At 43.1% G+C, this 20,970-nt stretch overlaps 1 protein-coding gene across 15 annotated transcripts in view; it reads right to left on the minus strand.

The window, feature by feature from the left end:
- Macf1 (microtubule actin crosslinking factor 1) overlaps window positions 1-20,970 on the minus strand; it is a 436,027-nt gene that overhangs the window by 278,110 nt on the left and 136,947 nt on the right. For all 15 annotated transcript variants that reach the window (XM_045149529.1, XM_045149530.1, XM_045149528.1 and 12 more), the window contains exon 3: window positions 744-805. In XM_045149529.1, coding sequence (XP_045005464.1) covers window positions 744-805 — 62 coding nt within the window. The remainder of the gene's footprint in view (window positions 1-743; window positions 806-20,970) is intronic.

Consider the following 20,970-nt stretch of genomic DNA (forward strand, 5'->3'; position numbering starts at 1 on the left):
ACCCCTTCTCCCCCACCGGGGTATGGTCTCACTCACCCTAGTCCAGGATGACCTGAAATTTGCTATGTAGTCTCAGGGTGGCCTTCAATTCACAGCAATCCTCCTACCTCTGCCTCCTGAGTGCTAGGATTAAAGGTATGCACCACGGCCGGCTGCTTTTTAAAAAATATATATATATATATATATATATTTTTTTTTTTTAATTTATTTGACAGAGAAAGAAGGAGAGAGAGAATGGGCGAACCAGGGCCCCAGCCACTGTGAACAAACTTCAGACACGTGTGCTCCCTTGTGCATCTGGCTAACACGGGTCCTGGGAATCGAACCTGGGTCCTTTGTCTATGCAGGCAAATACCTTAACCACTAAGCCATCCCTCCAGCCCTGTATAATGCTTTTTAATGCTGGCTTTTGGTAGGGACAGGATTTGATTGCTTGAAATTATTATTTGGAAAAACCAAGAGTATAACTGAGATCATTTTGAGCTGGTTTTTTACTTGAAAGAATAAATATTCAAACAATAAAAAAAAAGAAGTAGTATTCTTACAATCTCAACAATCATTGCCTGGTATCCTTAACAACCTCAGTGTATTGGAGTGGAACATGTAATACTGCTGCTAGCACTGTTATGACTGAGGGAGCAAGGAAATCTTTAGTCTTTAGCTGTAGGCAAGCAACATGAACTACGTGGGGGAAGTCCGTAAGAACAACAAGAGGTGCTAGGGCAGCATGTTAAGAGTCCTACCTTCATCAAATGCTTGTTGACCCATTTGGTAAATGTTTTCTTCTGAACCCGGTCCCGCTCATCTGCAAAAGAAATACAAAAGAAGACAATGGCTTAGTGCTAATTAGTAAGCAAGTTCCTACACCCCTCCTTGCCCACACCCCATTTTCTGTAGAACCTTTGTTTGTTTGTTTTGTTTTTCAAGGTAGGGTCTTGCTCTAGCCCAGACTGACCTGGAATTCACTATGTAATCTCAGGGTGGCCTCAAAATCAGGGTGATCCTCCCACCTCTGCCTCCTGAGAGCTGGGATTACAGGCATGTGCCACCAGGTCAGGCAATCCTAGTTATTTATTTATTTATTTATTTATTTATTTATTTATTTATTTATTTATGAGAGCAAGAGAGGGAAAGAGGCAGAGAGAGAGAGAGAGAGAGAGAGAGAGAGAGAGAGAGGGAGGGAGGGAGGGAGAGAGAGAGAGAATGACACACCAGGGCCTCCAGACACTACAAACAAACTCCAGACGCATGTGCCTCTGGCTTATGTGGGAGCTGGAGAATCAAACTAAGGTCCTTCAGCTTTGCAGGCAAACACCTTAACTGCTAAGCCATCTCTCCAGGCCAATCCTAGTTCTTATTCACTATGTTTTAGGTCTGGGAGGAGAAAAAGATAAGACTTGGTCTCTTATTTGAAACAATTTTGAATCTTTACACTCTGCAAACTTTATCTCTAGACTCTTCCCTGAATGACTCACTCACTTGCCTAGGAAGTATGAGGTCATAAATTCAATCTACAGTGCTGAAGAAGAAAAAGAAAAATTACTGAATTTACTTGACATTCAGCATCTGCACTCATTGTTAGAGATCCCTGTAAGTCCATTTCTTTCTATCTGAGCTAAGCTCTTTAGAGTCAAAGTCCATGTTTTAAATTCCCTTAAATATATATTCAACACTTAGAACAATAATAGGTACTCAAAAATATTGCCCCTCATCCACAGGGTCTCATTCTAGTCCAGGCTGACATGGAACTCACTCTGTAGTCCCAGGCTGTCCTAGAACTCATGGCAATCCTTTTACCTCTGCCTCTGGAGTGCTGGGATTAAGTGTTTGCCAGCACACCTGGCTCATTCTCATTTAATATTTCAGAAAATCTGATGCCTAGGAAGGTGAATTAATTTTCCCAAAGTCACATAATAAGTAGAGCTAAGAAAAGAGATAGAATTTAGATAAAGAGGCAAACCATGCCTTTAACCCCAGCACTGTGGAAGGTGGGAGAACTGCAATGAGTTTGAGGCCAGTCTGGAACTACAAAGTGAGTTCCAGGTCAGCCTGGGCTTGAGTGAGATCCTATCTTGGAAAAAAAAAAAAAAAATTTAATTAACTAAAAACGGGGATGGGGTGGGCTGGACAGAAGGCTTAGCAGTTGTCTATGAAGCCTAAGGACCCAGGTTCAATTCCCCAGTATTTTATGTAAGCCAGATTCAAATGGTGGCATATACATGTGGAGCTAAATAAGCATAGTATTAAAAGAAAAGAGCCACAGAATTGGAGGAAAAGACATGTAAAGGACAGGAGAAAAGTAATGCACTGGCTCTTGCCAGCACCTGGGAAACTGAAGGATGATCACAGTAAATTCAAACCAGCTTGGTGCTACAGAGTTCTAGGTCAGCCTGACTAGAGTGAGGCCCTGGCTAAAAAAAAAAAAAAAAAAAAAAGGGGGGGACTGGAGAGATGGCGATGGCTTAATGGTTAAGGCACTTGCCTGCGAAACCAAAGGACACAGGTTCAATTCCCATGTAAGCCAGATGCACAAGGTAGTACATGTGTCTAGAGTTCGTTTGCAGTGGCTAGAGGTCCTGACACACCTCCCCCCCCCCATTAACAAAATAAATGAGCTGGGCATAGTGGTGCACACCTTTAATTCCAGCACTCAGGAGGTAGAGGTTAGAGGATTACCCTGAAACTACATAGTTAATTCCAGGTCAGCGTGGGCCAAGTGAGATCCTATCTCGAAAACACAAAAATAAATAAATAAATAAAAATTTAAAAAAATAATGAGGAGGATAAAAGAGAAATATTTTCTTTCTAGAACATTCACTAACGTACTGAAATACCACATTCATAATGACTAAATTTTGTGGATACAAAGACACAAGACATAATTTTATAAATCCTCAAAAACCTTCTTAAAGAAATTGATGCTGAGGCATTTGCCAGGTGTGGTGGTACATGCCTTTAATCCCAGCACTCTGGAGGCAGAAAAAGGAGGATCACCACGAGTTCGAGGCTACCCTGAGACTCCATAGTGAATTCCAGGTCAGCTTGGGCTAGAGTGAGACCCTACCTCAAAAAACAAAACCAAAAGAAAAGAAAGAAATTTTAAAATTTTAAGCAAGGTCACATGGGACAGAACCAGGTCCGCAATTTGGATTTTTCTGGTCTCTAGCCTGTGGATCTTACTTTTTTTTTTTTTTTAAATAATACTTCCCTTCTTTGAACCTGAGCATCACCTATAAAATGAGGAGTTTGTACAAGGCCAGTGGTTTTGTTGTCACCGCTGGTCTGACACCTGGAAAGCTTTTCTTTAGTATTTTTATTTATTTATTTGAGAGAGAGAGAGAAAGAAGCTGAGAGAATGGGCGCGCCAGGGCTTCCAGCCACTGCTAACGAACTCCAGATGTATGTGCCACCTTGTGCATCTGGCGTACGTGAGTCCTGGGGAATGGAACCAAGGTCCTTTGGCTTTGCAGGAAAGCGCCTTAACCACTAAGCCATCTCTCCACTCCCCTGGAAAGCTTTTTTTTTTTTTTTTTTTTTGTTTTTGTTTTTTGTTTTTTGTTTTTCAAGGTAGGGTCTCACTCTGGTCCAGGCTGACCTGGAATTCACTCTGTAGTCTCAGGGTGGCCTTGAACTCATGGCGATCCTCCTGCCTCTGCCTCCCGAGTGCTAGGATTAAAGGCATGCGCCACCACGCCCGGCCCCTGGAAAGCTTTTTAAGAAGTATAAATTCAAGCAAACTGACTAAGAGCAGTAGCTACATCTCTGATGTCCAAGTGGTACACACGGCCTTCCTTCTCAGAGAGAGGGGAGCCACAGGCCTATGGCCAGCAGTTACTGCTGCTGGAGCTACCAAGCACTCTATTCAAAGCAACAAAGAGTACCCAAAAGAATCTTCACTCCAGCAACTCAGGTATATATTGTGTCTGACTTTGTATAAGGATAGTGACTGGGGCTGGAGAGATGGCTTAGCAGTTGAGCGCTTGCCTGTGAAGCCTAAGGACCCCGGTTCAAGGCTCGATTCCCCAGGACCCACGTTCGCCAGATGCACAAGGGGGCGCACGCGTCTGGAGTTCGGTTGCAGTGGCTGGAGGCCCTGGCGCACCCATTCTTTCTCTCTCTCTCTGCCTCTTTCTCTGTTGCTCTCAAATAAATAAAAATGAACAACAACAACAAAAAGAATAGTGACTGCAGGCCTGGTGTGGTTGGAACAGGCTTTTAACCTCAGCACTCGGGAGAGAGAAGTAGGAAGATCACTATGAGTTCTAGGCCAGCCTGGGACTACAGAGTGAATTCTAGGTTAGCCTGGGCTAAAGTGAAACCTTACCTCAAAAACAAAACAAACAAACAAAAAAAAAACTAACTTACTGAAAAAGAATGGTAGCTGGGTATGGTGGCACATACCTTTAATCTCAGCACTCAGGAGGCAGAGGTAGGAGGATTGCCATGAGTTCAAGGCCATCCTGAGACTACATAGTGAATTCTAGGTCAGCCTGGGCCAAAGAAAGACCCTACCTCAAAAAAAAAAAAAAAAAGGTGACTGGTGTTAAATATTCATATTATACACATTTCACAGACTTCTACAATCACTGTAGTAAGTTCACAATATTTATGAACTTATGTGGGAGGCACTGGCTGAGTGCTTTAACATCACACACTCCTCATAATGACTATGAACTAAGACATGTTTTAACTTCCTTTTAACAAATGAGGAAATCAAGGCACAGAAAGGCTTGTATAGACATTAAGTGATGGAGGCAGCAAGCTCTAATAGGCAGTGGTTGCTGTAACTTGTTTTCTTAGCTGTTAGGCTAAAATGCTCTAGGGAATTAAACATTCAAAAAAGATTCTGGACTTCTCTACACACTGTAGGGATTCCAGAAAAGGGACCTGGGCTCTGATCTTATCTCCAACCACTTAAAGATCCAGAAAGTTCTTTCAGGTCCCAGAGAAGAAATCACAATGACACAGGAGAGATAAAAAGCTAGACAGCTTGATAATAACTGACTAAAAATGCCTCTCTACCTTATTCCTCAAAAAAATCCTTGAATATTTGGCTGCCTTGGTTTAGCAGGGAGGATATATCAAAATCCCACATCTGTTCCTCCCCTTCCCTAGATTTATCTCCTCTAAGGGTCCCAGTATCAAACCACCAGCAACTTCAATGCTAGGATTATCTGCCATATATGGGTCATGATCCTGTTCTGTTTTTAAGAAAATCAAGTTACTAGCCAGGCGTGTCTTTAATCCCAGCCTGGGCCAGAGGGAGACCATACCTCCAAAAACAAAAACAAAAACAAAAAAATCAAGTTACTAAACTGCCAAATCAGTAGTATACAAATCTCATCTCACAAGCCAGTAAAAGTTCCCAAAATAAATCAGATTACTAACAAGAAATTCTGAACGTTTTGCTTTGTTAAGGATATCTAAATACCATTTAATAACAAAGCTTTTATTATGCAAAGGTTATTTTAAACTTTTATTTATTTAATTTATTTGAGAGGGAAAGAGGATGAGGGTGAGAGAGAGAGAGAGAGAGAGAGAGAGAGAGAGAGCGAGCGCAAGCGAGCGCAAATGAATGGGTGAACCAGGGCCTCTAGCCACTGCAAAAGAACTCCAGATGTGTGTGCCCCCTTGTGCATCTGGCTAACGTGGGTCCTGGGGAATCAAATCTGGGTCCTTTGGCTTTGCAGGCAAATGCCTTAACTGCTAACCCATCCCTCCAGCCCACACAAAGGTTATTTTAATATAAAACTAGAAAGGACAATCTTAGAATAAAGGACAGGTTTTGCTTTGTTTTGTAAGAGACAATTATTTAAGTAGCTTAATTCTCTTAAAAAAAAATACTTGTTTTGAGGCAGGCATGGTGGTGCATGCATTTAATCCCAGCACTAGGGAGGCAGAGGTAGGAGGATCTCCTTGAATTAGAGGCCACCCTGAGACTACAGAGTGAATTCCAGGTCAGCCTGGGCTAGAGTAAGACCCTACTTTGAAAAAAACCAAACCAAAACAACAACAAACTACTTGGAAGCCAGGTATGATGGTACACACCTTTAGTCCCAGAACCTAAGAGGAAGAGGTAGGAGGATCCCTGTGAGTTGGAGGTCAGCCTGGGCTAGAAAAAGACCCTTCCTCAAGAAAAATAAATAAAAAAAGGCCAGGTGCACTTGGGAGGCAGTAGTAGGATCACCATGAGATTGAGGCCACTCTGAGACTACATAGTTAGTTCCAGGTAGGCCTAGGATAGAGACCCTACCTCAAAGAAATGGGGGGGGGAGTACTACTTGAGCTTTGTTTTTTATCTCACTGAGAATGGATAAAGTGCTCTCTGAGGCAGCACATCTGTGTACCTAGTTTGGGAACCAGGAAACTTAAAAAGGTAAGGTTGCTTGCTTAAGGTCAGGAGAGACCTAAGTCACAGCTAACAAGACTCCTCCCCTCAAACCTTAACTCCTGCAGGCCTCAGTTCTGAACCATATTCTTTTTCTGTGTCACAGATGGCAAAACAATTAGCAATAGGCCCCAAAGAGGAAACTTAGGGGATGACTCCTCCCTCTCCTACCCCCATGCCTACTCAGAGGTAGACTCTGACCAACTTCTGCTAAAAATACCATGACTTTCGGCACTATGCAACTTAAAGTGGGTTCCTCACAGAAGCATGAGGATGAGTTCAGTCTCTATAAAAAAGAAACACGCCCAAAGCTTAGGTAACTGCCAGTCACCACAAGTGTAAGAAGCTCCCCCGGAAGTAGAGAGCCCAGGTCCATTCCAACCCATGTTTTAACAAGTCCAAAGGCTGTAAAGCCCTGCTTCAAAAGCTGTACATTGCTATGAGTAAGAGAACAAGGCTGCAAGACAAGAAGAAAATCTTCACATACTAACCCATACAGCACATGCAGCAAACCAGGCGGGCGTTGAACTCATGCTCATCTTGGTAATTGGGCCACATGGCGACCTGGGTCAGCTGGCCCCAACTAATAGAAGTGAGTCCCAAAGAGCCTCCTGATAGTAGTCCCTGCACCCTCTGCAGCTCCCAAGTGGGCTGTGAGGCAAACAGACCAACAGCAGCCAGACAGAGAGAACAGAACAGAGAAGTGACTCCACCCACAACTTCCTACTGACCTCCTTCTTCCCTTGAGGTCAGAGAGGAAGCTCCTCCCTAGAGCACTTCTAAATACTGGGTTCAGATCTTCAGGTAGACAGCATCGATTTACTGTATTCACATCAATACAGAATATAGAGATGGGCACTTCATATGCAACTCCAGACAAGGTATTAAGTAAGCCTAGATAGATAAAGCCTGTAAACTGTTGAGTCTTGATAGCAGGAGAGCTGGTAAGCTAAACAGCTTACTGCCAAGTCAGGAACAGTGTATCCATTGCCCAACAACCTGCTCCTTTAGCTTGCCTCTTCTAAGGCAGAAGCACATCTAAAGTGTTACCCAACTGAGAAGATCTGGTGATGGGAAAAACTGTATGGGGCGAACCCACACACTGCCCATTGTCAAGAGATTCCCAGATTCCAAAGGGCGATCCATTTCCCCGCACTTACAGTTACCCAGAGTGAAGGAACCTTGCTCACTTCCCAATGATTCCACCTACTTTACAGAATAACTCAGTCCCAGCCAGTGTAGATTAGCTCCGTAGATCTCATCAACTTCATGTGCTTGCTGCGTCATTCCTTCCCTTCGTCCAGCCAGGAAGGGCATCACAAAGTCCCCTTCCTTTTCCCAGGTCCTCTCACTTGGTCCTTACAGTCAGTACCCTTAACTCAGCTGTGTCAGAAACCCTTTTATCCATCAGTAGAAGGCTGCTTGCTTGTTTGTCCAACTTGTTTTCCCAGTCTTGGCTAATTCTATCAGACACTGGAATGTTGAAGAAACACAATGAAAGGCTTTTTCATTCAGATAGCCCAGCCCACCTACTGCTTCTTCACAATTTAGATCCAACCAGGAAACAGAAAAGCAGGACTGCTTTAGATATCCGGAAAGAAGTCCCAATCCTGCCCCTTACCCCTGAAAAAGATTAGGGGGTGGATAAGGCCTAATCACTGGCCCTCTGCACTAGCTCCCTAAATAGAACTACTTCTTTAGGCTAATGCTGCTTTCAATCCTGCTCCTAAAGACAGGGAGGAGGGGCAGCACCAGGAAAAGAAGGCTCCAGAGATATGCCAAAAGACTACATGAGAAAAAGTCAACAGAAAATTGCCTACCAGGCCACACAGTCCTGCAAGCTCCTGAGTCACCTCACCAGTTCCTTCATTCCCACTGGGCATTTCTCCCACCTACAAACTAATAATCCTGTCACTTACTAAGAAAGTACCTCACAGCTGGTTTTATCCTTCCTTGACTAAACTCTTGTTCACCTCAATAACCCATGACAACAGTATTCAAGTGTGTCCCCCATATCTATGCTCCTGGTCTAGGAGAGGAAGTTACCTTCTTCTGGGAGTTGGGGAGGAATGAATAAGAAATAGGAACAGAGAAGGAATGAGTATTTCCTAATTCATAGTAACCTTTTCCTTTATGGATTCACATTCCCTCAGCGCAAGGACAGGACTACTTTTTATTTTATTACCTCAGTCTCTAGTAATTAATAATCTAAGATAAAATGAACTGTTCATCTACTCTAGATGTTCACAGGGAATGCACTAAGAACTTTGTCCCCCCCTCCACAGTAGGGTCTTGCTCTGGCTCAGGCTGACCTGGAATTTGCTACATAGTCTCAGGGTAGCCTTGAACTCATGGTAATCCTCCTACCTCTGAGTGCTGGAATTAAAGGTGTGCAGCATCACGCCAGGCTTAATTTCAACAATTCTCTAGATATTATTTCCACATTAGAAATAAAATATACTATACAGTTAAAATATACTATGCAAGCCGGGCATGGTGGCACACGCCTTTAATCCCAGCACTCGGGAGGCAGAGGTAGGAGGATTGCCATGAGTTCGAGGCCACCCTGAGACTCCATAGTGAATTCCAGGTCAGCCTGGGATAGAGTGAGACCCTACCTTGAAAAACCAAAAAAAAAAAATATATATACATACATACATACATACATACATACATACATACATATATATATAATGCAGTTAAAGCTTAATAATGACTAAAACTAGAATTTTAACTAATTCCACAGCTTTGCCTTTTGGTAGACCCTGTTGTCTCTGAAAGAAAGTTAAACCAGAATAAGGAAGTAAAATATTCTTGGGAAAGTTAGAAAACAAAAACCTCTACAGCTGGATGTGGTAGCACACATTTGTAATCCCAGCACTTGGGAGATGGAGGCAGAAGGATCAAGGAGATACAAACACTCCCCACCAAAAGAAGAAAAAAAGGTTTTTGTCATTGTTGTTGTTGTTTTTGGATTTTCAAGGTAGGGTTTCACTCTAGTCCAGGCTGACCTAGAATTCACCATGTAGTCTCAGGGTGGCCTTGAACTCATGGTGATCCTCCTACCTCTGCCTCCCAAGTGCTGGGATTAAAGACATGCACCATCATGCCCGGCTAAAATAAAAACTATGGCTGTTTGGAGATTTAAGAAACATCATAAACGATATGGGGCAACCAATAGAAATGCTAAATAAAGTTGCAGTCTCCAAAAATCAACACAATCATTAGTAGTAAAGTTCTGAGGAACCAAAAACTGCTTCACTCCCATGGCATCTAGGTAGAACCTGAGCTCCCAAAGGGAAGTAGAGGGCAAGACTTTGGTTAGGACATTGAGCTCTCAATCAACAGAGGAGCAGATATGGTGATTAGGCCATTCTCATCCTATCATGCTAAAAGTAGGAAAAGGTGAACTGGCTGCTACCAATATATCTCAAAAGGATTGAGTGGGGGGAAGGGTTCAAGCCAATATTTCCACATTGACAAGAACTTACATGAGAATTTATAGCTGCTGGCTTTCTTACAATAGTACAGATAATTGAAGCTACATATTTAATTTCTTTTCTAAAACACCAAAATTACCTACAATTAAGGCTATAAAAGCACACACTAAGTATTTCCTTCTAATGTGAGACAGTGATTCATAATCACGAACTTTTTTATATGTTCCCTTACAACTCCTGTTATCTTCCCTCCCTTCCTTCCTCTCTTGAAGCAGAGTTTCACTCTATCCCAGGCTGACCTGCAACTCCCTCTGTAGCTCAGGATGGCTTTAAATTCACAGCAATCCTCCTACCTTAACCTCTGGATTTTTGGGATTAACTACATATACCACCCCAGACTAGAAATCTGAAGTACATAGTAATAAGGAGAAGGACTAGTACTTTAGAGCCAGAGCTTCTGACTCCACATTCAGTGGTCTTTCTACCATATTATACAAATCTAGAAAAAGAAAACAAGAAAAGATGAACTTGTCAGCCTGAGCTAGAGCAAGACCTTATTGGAGGAGGGGGGATGAACTCTACCTTCAATAAAACATCTAGTGCTGGACAGATGGCTCAGCAGTTGAAGGTACTTGCATGCGAAGCCTGTTGACCCAGGTTCAATTCCCCAGTACCTATGTGACACTACACACACAAAGTGGTGCATGCCTCTGGAGTTTGTTCACAGCCGCAAGGGACCCCAGTGCGCCCATTCTCTGTTCTCTCCTCCCCTTCCCCATCTCAACTAGATAAATAAAACCTATTTTTATAAATTATCTAGGTTTGGAGAGATGGCTTAACAGTTAAGGCACTTACCAGCAAAGCCCAAGGAATCAGATAAAGCTAGATGCACAAGGTGATACATAGGTCTAGAGTTCATTTGCAGTGACTAGAGGCCCTGACACACCCATTCTCTCTCTATCTGCTTCTTTCTCTCTCTCAAATAAATAAATTTACAGCCAGGTGTGGTGGCACAAGTCTTTAATCCCAGTATTTGGGGGGCAGAAGGAAGAGGATTGCCAGGAGTTCAAGACCAACCTGATATTACATAGTGAACTAGGTCAGCCTGTACTAGAGTGAAACCCTACCTCGAAAAACCATAAAATAAGTTCACAATATGGTAAAACATTATTATTAAAATATATCTGAGGGATTGGAGAAATGGGTTAGCAAGTTAGGCATCTGCCTGCAAAGCCAAAGGACCTCGGTTTCATTCCCTAGAACCCATGTAAACCAGATGCACAAGGGGACAAATATGTCTGGAGTTCATTTACAGGGCTGGAGGCCCTGGCACACCCATTCTCTCTCTTTCTACCTGCCTATTTCTGTATCTCTTTCTCTCTCAAATAAATAAATAAAATGAAACCCAATTCTTACTTTTTTTTTTTTTTTTTTTGAGGAAAGCCTAACAGATGTTAGAGTGAGAAAGTAAGGTGAGGAGGGCGAGAATTGGCACAGCAGGGCCTCCAGACACTGCAATTGAACTCCAGGCATATGTGCTATCTTGTGCACATGTGCAATCTTGTGTGCTCTGTGTGCATTACTGTGCTCTGGCTTATGTGGGACCTGGAGAGTAGAACATGAGTCCTTAGTCTTCACAGGCAAGTGCCTTAACTGCTAAACTATCTCTCCAGCCTTCCTCCTCTTCTTTCTTCTTCTTCTTTGTCTTATTTATTTATTTATTTTATTTTTTGAGACAGGGTTTCACTCTAGCCCAAGCTGACCTGAAATTGCCTATAGAATCTCAGACTGGCCTCAAACTCACAGCAATCCTCCTGCTTCTGCCTCTCAAGTGCTGGGATTAAAGGTGTGTGTCACCACACCCAGAAATTTTTTTTTAATTTAAATTCTATATATTAATTGAGTGTTAGACCTTGTCTTATAGCCTTTCATACAGGTTGTTGGTACTTTTCCACATATTGTTCACATCTGCAGCAGAGATGGAGACTTGAGAATGTGGCTCTAGAAGCTATATGCTTGCCAGGTCTAGTGGTGCATGCATTTAATCCCAGCACACAGGAGGCAGAGGTAGAAGGATCATCATGAATTTGAGGCCACCCTGAGACTACATAATGAATTCCAGGTCAGCCTGAGCTAGTGTGAGACCCTTCCTTGAAAAATAAAAATAAGCACAAACAAAAGAAAACCTATATGCTTATATTGTATCAGGAGACCTCATGGATCAATTCAGTGATTTTTTTCACCACCTTTCTGCTACACTCCCTCACCTATACACTCACATACAGCTATCACATTTTCAAAGTAATAACAATAAATTTTACTGGCCAAAGAGCATATTATAATGACAGGGTTAAGAAAGCACATATAGTAATGAAAAGTTCCAGGTCAGCCTGAACTAGAGTGAGATCCTACCTCAAAAAACCAAACAAGCCATCACCTGGTGGAGCATGCCTTTAATCTTAGTTCTCAGGAGGCAGAGGTAGGAGGATCACCGTGAGTTTGAGGCCACCCTGAAACTAATAGTGAATGCCCGGTCAGCCTGGGCTAGAGTAAGACCCTACCTGGAAAAACTGAAAATAAATAAATTAATTAATTAATTAATAAGAAAAGAAAAGACAAACAAAATACATGTCATTACCATAATCCACTGAGAAAGAAAAGCAGCAACCTCAGCCTAAATTAATAGACTCCAAGCTGGATGTGGTGGTACATGCCTTTAGTTCTAGCACTTGGGAGGCAGAGGTAGGAGGATCACTGTGAGTTCAAGGCCAGCCTGAGACTACATGGTGAATTCCAGGTCAACCTGGGCTAGAGTGAGACCGTACCTTGAAAGACAAAAACAAAAAATAAAAAGAAAAAAAAAAAAAGAAAGAAAGAAAGAAAGAAAAAAAAAAAGAAAAAACTCTTAATTATCAGATCTGCTAGGCCAGAATAGCTAACTTCCTAACATTAAGCACAACGGACTGGTTACATATAACTAAACTCACTCACCCCCAAATACACCAAACAGAAACTTCTCCACTCCTATAAACGTAGAAGATGGTGACTATTCTAGGATTCCACATGGAGAATGAGAAAGTAAAGAAGGATTTAATCCTCTGAAGCAGGACACAAGGCACACAGTGGCCACTTCCCTCCAGCTGTGACCCTAGACATCACCTCATCTATCCAGCACTCTGTAGCTGGCCAGCATCACTAAACAGGAAGAGATTTGGGTCCCCAAGTGACTCAGAGTGCCCTGTTTCTTAGGTGTACACACACACACACACACACACACACACACACACACACACACACACACGGAGAGGGAGAGGGAGAGGGAGAGGGAGAGGGAGAGGGAGAGGGAGAGGGAGAGGGAGAGGGAGAGGGAGAGGGAGAGGGAGAGGGAGAGGGAGAGGGAGAGGGAGAGGGAGAGGGAGACGGAGAGGGAGAGGGAGAGGGAGAGGGAGAGGGAGAGGGAGAGGGAGAGGGAGAGGGAGAGGGAGAGGGAGAGGGAGAGGGAGAGGGAGAGGGAGAGGGAGAGGGAGAGGGAGAGGGAGAGGGAGAGGGAGAGGGAGAGGGAGAGGGAGAGGGAGAGGGAGAGGGAGAGGGAGAGGGAGAGGGAGAGGGAGAGGGAGAGGGAGAGGGAGAGGGAGAGGGAGAGGGAGAGGGAGAGGGAGAGGGAGAGGGAGAGGGAGAGGGAGAGGGAGAGGGAGAGGGAGAGGGAGAGGGAGAGGGAGAGGGAGAGGGAGAGGGAGAGGGAGAGTCTAACCACACCCCAGCTGAAGGGCACACTGGCCCTTTAAGGAAAACAAGTGGGAAGACTTCACTGTCATCTACTCCACCCTCAGAACCCCAAAGTAGACCAAAGAACACAGGGACTGGTTACCTGCTCTGCCTCTGGCGCATCTCTTCCAGTACAGAACACCAGCAAGTCCAAGAATGTGAGTCAAAATAAAGAGGGTTGGTGGCAAATAACCTGAATCTAAGAGCGGCATTTTCAGGCCTGTCGATTCTCCTGAGTTGGCAACAAGTGCAGCCCAGCGCTGCTGCCTCTGGATGCCTTTCTCCTGAGGTTACTGCTGTCCTATACTATCAGCTCAGAGGCAGAGGTCAGGCTTAGTGTTGTCAAAAACGTCCTGGCACTTCTCTTCCATCTTGCCTCTGTCTGCCTGTTTTTCAGCAAGCAGTGGTAGACTGGAACTAAAACTGCACAGTGTATCTCAAAGCCCAGGAAACAACTGGCCAGTGGGGGAGGGGAAAGAAGGAAGACAGAGAAGAGTGAAAAGGAGTGCTTAAGTCAGTGTCAAGCTGACTCAAACCTCTATCTTTGGCGTCCTCAGTTCAGTTTAAACAAACAAACCTCAGACCATTTTACAAGAAGGGAGGGTGCTCAGAAGACGTCACGGTCCTAACTTTCCATTCCTCGCCTGGTTGGGATGCCAGACTTCAGGATGTAACCAGAAGAAAAAAAGTCACAGAAGCACTAGGGCAACTTGCAGTTAGGAGGCAAAAAGTACACAAGGACCTTGGTACAGGCAAAAAGTGACCCTCCTAACAGTCATAACCTAAGAACAACAAAGAAAAGAGGATGTGCACAGGCTCCCAGGAAACAGACCTGACAACTAGGGGCCAGGAGAGCAAACTGCTCACAAACACAGTTGGGGGCACTTTTCAAGGGTTGTAAAGGTCACTTGATTTCCACTAGCTACACAAGGGGGAGTCAGGAACTCAAAGACAAAATAAGACAAAACCTCTCACAAAACTGCTTACAAATGATTGTTTGGTTTTTGAGGTAGGATCTCTCTCTAGCCCAGGATGACCTGTAAAATTCACTATGTAGTTTCAGGGTGGCCTCGAACTCATGGTAATCCTCCACCTTTGCCTCCTGAGTACTGGGATTAAAAGTATGCACCAAAAATATAAGAGGATATAAATCATATGAAGACCTACTTTTTTGTACAATGGAACACTCAGGAGCTGTTGATTCTTGCTAGAAAATTTTCAGTGCCAGGGATGGGATACCTTCCAGTGAGTTGTTGGCCAGGGAGGTCCGTGATGTCCCCAAAACATTACAGGCCATTGCCAAGGCCCTGGGTTTCCCACCAGGAATAGATAGTAAGATCCTACTGCTGAAGACTCCACATACTTGGGCTGCAAGGCCACTGAGAAATCCTGCTGGAACGGAGCTGATAACCTCCTCCATGTAGACCAGATGACAGAAAGCTAGAAGAAGCCATTCTGCATGCAGTTCAATGGGAGAGAGAGAGAGATCACCAGTGAAGATACTCCACAGTGTACACTGCAAGTCTTAACTTTTTCCAGCCAGGCCAAATGAGCCAACGGGTGCAATAGTGGCACATCTGTCATGGTGGGTACCAACTGCCCTCTAATTGGACAGGAGGCCTGCTCTATGGGAGGGAATACATCCCTGATACTGAAAACTTAAAAAAGGGGTAGTCATGAACCCTAGAGATGTAACATTTGCTGCTGTCTGGCTAAACGTATATACTATGCTTATCAAACTGCCCAGTAAGCACTTCTCTTAATGTTCATACTCTTATATTAATATTACTCTCACTTTTGATAGAGAATCTTCTCCTTTCAGATGGCAGTTTGACCTTGGAATGACTCAGAAGGCATCATGGTGCTGAAAAGAAGTGACAGGAGTGCTCAGCACTGAAATATCTCTATCACACCTTCCAAGGCTCAGGGGTCTATTGTGGAAGAGGTGATGGAAAGAATGTAAGAGCGAAAAGGAAGGATAGGACCCCTTACAACGTGCTTCCCTCAGACACAAAATGGCCTGGATATCCATGACCTCGCAGTGCCTGACACTACCTACACAATATCATCATCATAGAAGGAAAAGATCATAACATCAAAATAAAAGAGAGACTGATTGAGAGGAGGAGGGGATATGATGGAGAATGGAGTTTCAAAGAAGAAAGTGGGGGGAAGGAGAGCATTACCATGGGATATTGTTTACAATCATGGAAGTTGTTAATTTTCAAAAGGGGGGGGGCACTGGAGAGATGGTTTAGCAGTTAAGCGCTTGCCTGTGAAGCCTAAGGACCCTGGTTCAAAGCTTGCTTCCCCACGACTGACATTAGCCAGATGCACAAGGGGGTGCACGCGTCTGGAGTTCCTTTGCAGTGGCTGGAGGCCCAGGCACGCCCATTCTCTCTTCCTCTCCCTTTCTCTCTCCCTGTTGCTCTCAAATAAATAAATAAAAACTAACAAACAAAAAAGTGTGCACCACTGCACGCGCTCCCCCCACCCCCTGGTTTTCTGAAGTTGGGTCTTGCTCTAGTTTGGGCTGACCTGGAATTCACTATGTAGTCTCAGGGTGGCCTTGCACTCATAGCAATCCTCCTACCTCTGCCCCCCAAGTGCTGATTAAAGTGCTGAGCCACCACACCCCGCTTCAAATGAAAATTTGACATGGGTGTTGTAGCAGCAACTGAAATCTTCACTGCTACATATCCACTAGAACAGCTCAAATGACAAAGTCTGACAAAGCCCAGTCATGCAGTGATGTGAAAGCACATGGAACTCTTAAATACTGCTGGTGGGGATAGACACAACCAGCCTACGAAAGAGTTTGGCACATTTCAAATTCTTATAAAGTTAAGCACAGCCATACCAACAATCTCACCAAATAAACACGTCTTCACAAAGACCTGTATATGAATGGGATACCAACACTTCAAAATAAACAAAAACTAGAAACAACCCAAGCATCCCTCAACTGGAGGTATTTTAGACAAAGTGAAATGCATCTACACAGTAGGCCACTGCTCAACAAAAACAAGCCAAGCAGACTACTAAAACACACAACATAGTGACTCTCAAAAAGTGTTATGCAACAATGACACAAACCAACAGCAAAGACAACAAACACAGCACATGATTCCATCCAGGTGTCATTCTAGAAAAGGAAACCTGCAGGGGTAAAAGTCTGAAGAGGCTGAGTATGCTTGGATGGTCCATATATTGATTATGATAGTGGTTCTGTACACATTTGTCTAAGCTCACTAAAATCACACACCAAAAAGGGTGAATTTTGTTGCATTTAAGTTATTCTAATAAGGAGTTTATACAATCTAAACTGAGTATGCAAGATCCTTCTTTCTCTCCCTTTCTATTTCTCCCTGCCAAATTACTTTACAGTGTGTACACACAATGTAACACTGAAATCCTAATAGCCAGAGTAGATCCAATGTCTTCTGTGATACCCCTCACTTTTCATTTAGGGAAAGTAAGAGTTAAGCTCATTGCCCTACTAAAGCAGATCTTTATTTATTTCAAAGATATTTATTACACTGATATATATAAGAATGTTGTATTCTCACAAGAATTTAAAAAAAAAAAAAACAAAAAACAGCAGGGCTGGAAAGCTGGTTTCGTGATTAAGGTGCTTGCCTGAAAAGACAAAGGACCCAGGTTCAATTCCCAGAAACACATAAGCCAGATGCACAGGGTGGCGTATGGCAAGTGTCTGGAGTGTGCAGTAGCTAGAGGCCCTGGTGCACCCATTCTCATCCCCCCCCCTTTCTTGCAAATAAATAAATAAGTGCAAACTCCCGAAAGGTAGTGTACACCCACAACATGGCACACAAAAGCTGAGGTAACAGGATCATGAATTGGAAGCCAGCATAGAAAACAATGTGAGTTTGTGTCAAGAAAGAAAAGGGGAGAGAAGGAAGGAGAATAGAGGGGGAAATTAAAAGGAAACTGCCTTTTTTTTTTTCTTCTAGTTTTAGATTTGGATAATAAATGTCTCTTAATAAAGGAAGTACTATAATAGGAAATATTTGGTCCTGTATTATCTACATTCACTGTTGAGTATGGTGGCACAGTTTCGTAAGCCCAGCACTGGGGAAGTAGAGACAGGAGGCTTTTTTAGGACCAGCTTGAACTACATACATAGCAAGTTCCAGGCTAGACTGGGTTGTAGAGAAAGAGAACTGATCTCAAACCTTCCCCTCATACACCCATACACATAAAGATTCTATAGAGCTCTTATCAAATATTTACTTCAAACTATGGGCTAAGCCCTGGTCTAAGTATCAGGTATATAGTAGACAACAAAATGAAGACATAAGACTTATTACTAATCAGGAAAAGATAGAAAATAAATATAAACACATAAGTATATAGTCTATAACATTAATGCTATGGAAACTATGAAAAGAGATTAAAGAGAAAGGAAGTGCTAATGAGAAAAATCTACAATTTTATATACAGAATGGTCAGGGAAAGGTATCATATTGAGGGGGCATTTGACACAGCCCTAATGAATAGGGTTAAGCAAGTCATATGGTTATATGGAGAAAGGATGACCCAAAAAATACAAAGCTACAAAGTCCCTAAGACAAAACCATGTCTGGTGTTCAGAGAATATCAAAGAAAATGAAGCTGGGTGTGGTAGCTCACACCTTTAATCCCAGCACTTGGGAGGCAGAGATAGGATAGCCTTCAGTTCGAGGTCACCCTGAGGCTACATAATGAATTCCAGCTCAGCCTGGGCTAGACCCTATCTCAGGGAAAAAGAGAGAGATAGTCCCAGGTGCTGGAATTAAAGGCATGCACCACCCGGCCCAAACAAAACTTTAAAAGCAACCAGAGGTAGAGGAAAATGAATGAAAAGAGCATGCTACTTGGGCTGGAGAGGTGGCTTAGTGTTTAAGGCACTTGCATGTGAAGCCTAAGAAGGCAAGTTTGAATCTCCAGGTCCCACAAAATCCAGATGCAAAGTGACACAAGAGTGCAATGATTCAAATGCGCCACAAGGGAGTAAACACATTTGGAATACACAGCAGCTGAAAGGCCCTGAGGCCCTGGGTTAAGGTCCATTCATTCTCTCTCCCTCTTTCTCGAATAAATAAATAAATAAACAATAAAAGAAAAGAGCATGCTGGTCTCAGGAGTGTTTTGGAAATGGTAATTATCCATAACCAAAGTGTTCATGTGGCCTCTGTGGTGGTATAGCACTTGGAAGGCTGAGGTAGGAGGATCACTGTGAGCTTGAGGCCAGCCTGAGAATACAGAGTAAATTCCAGGTCAGCCTGGGCTACAACAAGACCCTACCTCAAAAACCCAAAAAGGACTAGAGTGAAACTACCTCAGAAAAAAATAAAATAAATAAGATTGAGGATTAATCATCTGAAATAATAAGGTCACTAAAGACCTTAACATGAGCAATTTTTACATCATGGTGGGGGTAAAAAGTCTGACCAGAATAATTCAAGAGCAAATGGGAGGATGGGAAAAAGTGACAATAAATAAAAATTCTTTCAAGGAACTTTGCTATAAAAGGAAGCAGTAAGAGGGGCATAGTGTTGAAAAAGAACTTCTACTGACAGTAAAATGTAATGAAATTTAACAGTGTTCGCTACCTGTGAGGAAAAAATGGATGGTCCAGTCTAATGGGACTAGGATGTGTTCCCTCTCTTGTAAAACAGCATACTTCATTCATTCCATTAAAAATGGGGTGTCTCTTGTGAAATAGTATCTCATTCATTCATTTAATTAAAAATTTGTCTTTAATCCCAGAAACAACAAAAATAGAGACATTGTCTCAATTCTCAATTTCCCTTCCCAAATGAGTCCAATGATTTCAGGTTAAGCAACCTTCAACAGTGATGTGTTTACAATACTTCTTAAAGCTGGATATGGTGGCACACACCTGTAAACCAGCACTCAAGAGGCAGAGGCAGAAGGATTACAGCAAATTCAAGGACATTATGGTCTACATAGCAAGTCGTCAGTCTAAAACAAACAAACAAAAAATTCTCAGTTAAGACTTAGCCTCGGAGCTGAAGGGATGGCTTAGCAGTGAAAGAGTTTACCTGAGAAGCCAAAGGACCCAGTTTTCCATTCCACAGGACCCACATAAGCCAGATGCACAAGGTGGCACATGCGTCTGGAGCTCATTTACAGTAGCTGAAGACAATGGCATGTCCATTTTCTCTCTCTCTGCCCTCACCCCACCATGTAAAATAAAATAAAAACAAAAGACTTAGCTTTTGTAATAGCCCTACCCCACCTCTAAAAAGGCTCTCAACTTCAATAAAATACACACATGCTGTCTTTATCACCATTTCACAACTGTCAGGACCTTCATTAATATGTTCACTGCCCAAAGTGAAAGCCATTTATTTCCCTGTCTACTCTACTGCCAGGAACAATTACAACATTATACTAATTAGAAAATCATATACTATGTCTGTACCACTCAAAAATACCTAGGAAAGCAGGGCATGGTGGTGCACGCCTTTAATCCCAGCACTCAGGAGGCAGAGGTAGGAGGATCACTGTGAGTTCAAAGCTACCTTGAGACTACATAGTGAATTCCAGGTCAGCCTGGACTAGAGTGAAGCCCTACCCCCGCCAAAAAAAAAAAAGATCTAGAAAATTTGGGGGGAGCTCAGGCATTGCAATATCAAAATACATTTTGAGAAATCCTGCTGGAACTGAGCTGATAACCTCCTCCATGTACAGGCTGACACAAAGTTGGAAAAAAGCCATTCTATATGCAGTTCAATGGGAGAGAGAGAGAGAGAAATCACCAGTAACGATAATCAACAGTGGACACTGCAAGCCTTATATTTGGCCAGGCAAGCCAAATGAGCCAACAGATGTAATAGTGGCATGTCTGCTATGGGAGAAACCAATCTCCTCTAATTTGACTAGAGGCCTGTTCTATGGGAAAGAATACATCCCTGATACTGAAAACCTATAACAGGGGTAGTCACATGCCCTAGAGGTGTAGCATCTGCTGCTGTCTGGCTAAATGTATATACTATGCTCATTAAACTGCCCAGTAAGCACTTCTCTTATGCTACTCTCACTTTTGGTTAGAGAATCTTCTCTTTTCAGATGGCAGTGACCTTGGGGTGACTCAGAAGGCATCATGGTGCTGAAAAGAAGTGACAGGAGTGCTCAGCATTGAAATATCTCTATCACAGCTTCCAAGGCTCAGGGTCCATTGCAGAAGAGATAGCAGAAAGAATGTAAGAGCCAAAGGAAGGGTAGGACTCCTTACAACATGCTTCCCCCAGACACAAAATGGCCTGGATATCCATGACCTCACAGTGTCTGGCACTACCTACACAAGACCATCATAATAGGAGGAAAGCATCATGACATCAAAATAAA

This window comes from Jaculus jaculus, chromosome 5 (genome assembly GCF_020740685.1).
Source record: "Jaculus jaculus isolate mJacJac1 chromosome 5, mJacJac1.mat.Y.cur, whole genome shotgun sequence".
Classification (NCBI taxonomy): Eukaryota; Metazoa; Chordata; class Mammalia; order Rodentia; family Dipodidae; genus Jaculus; species Jaculus jaculus.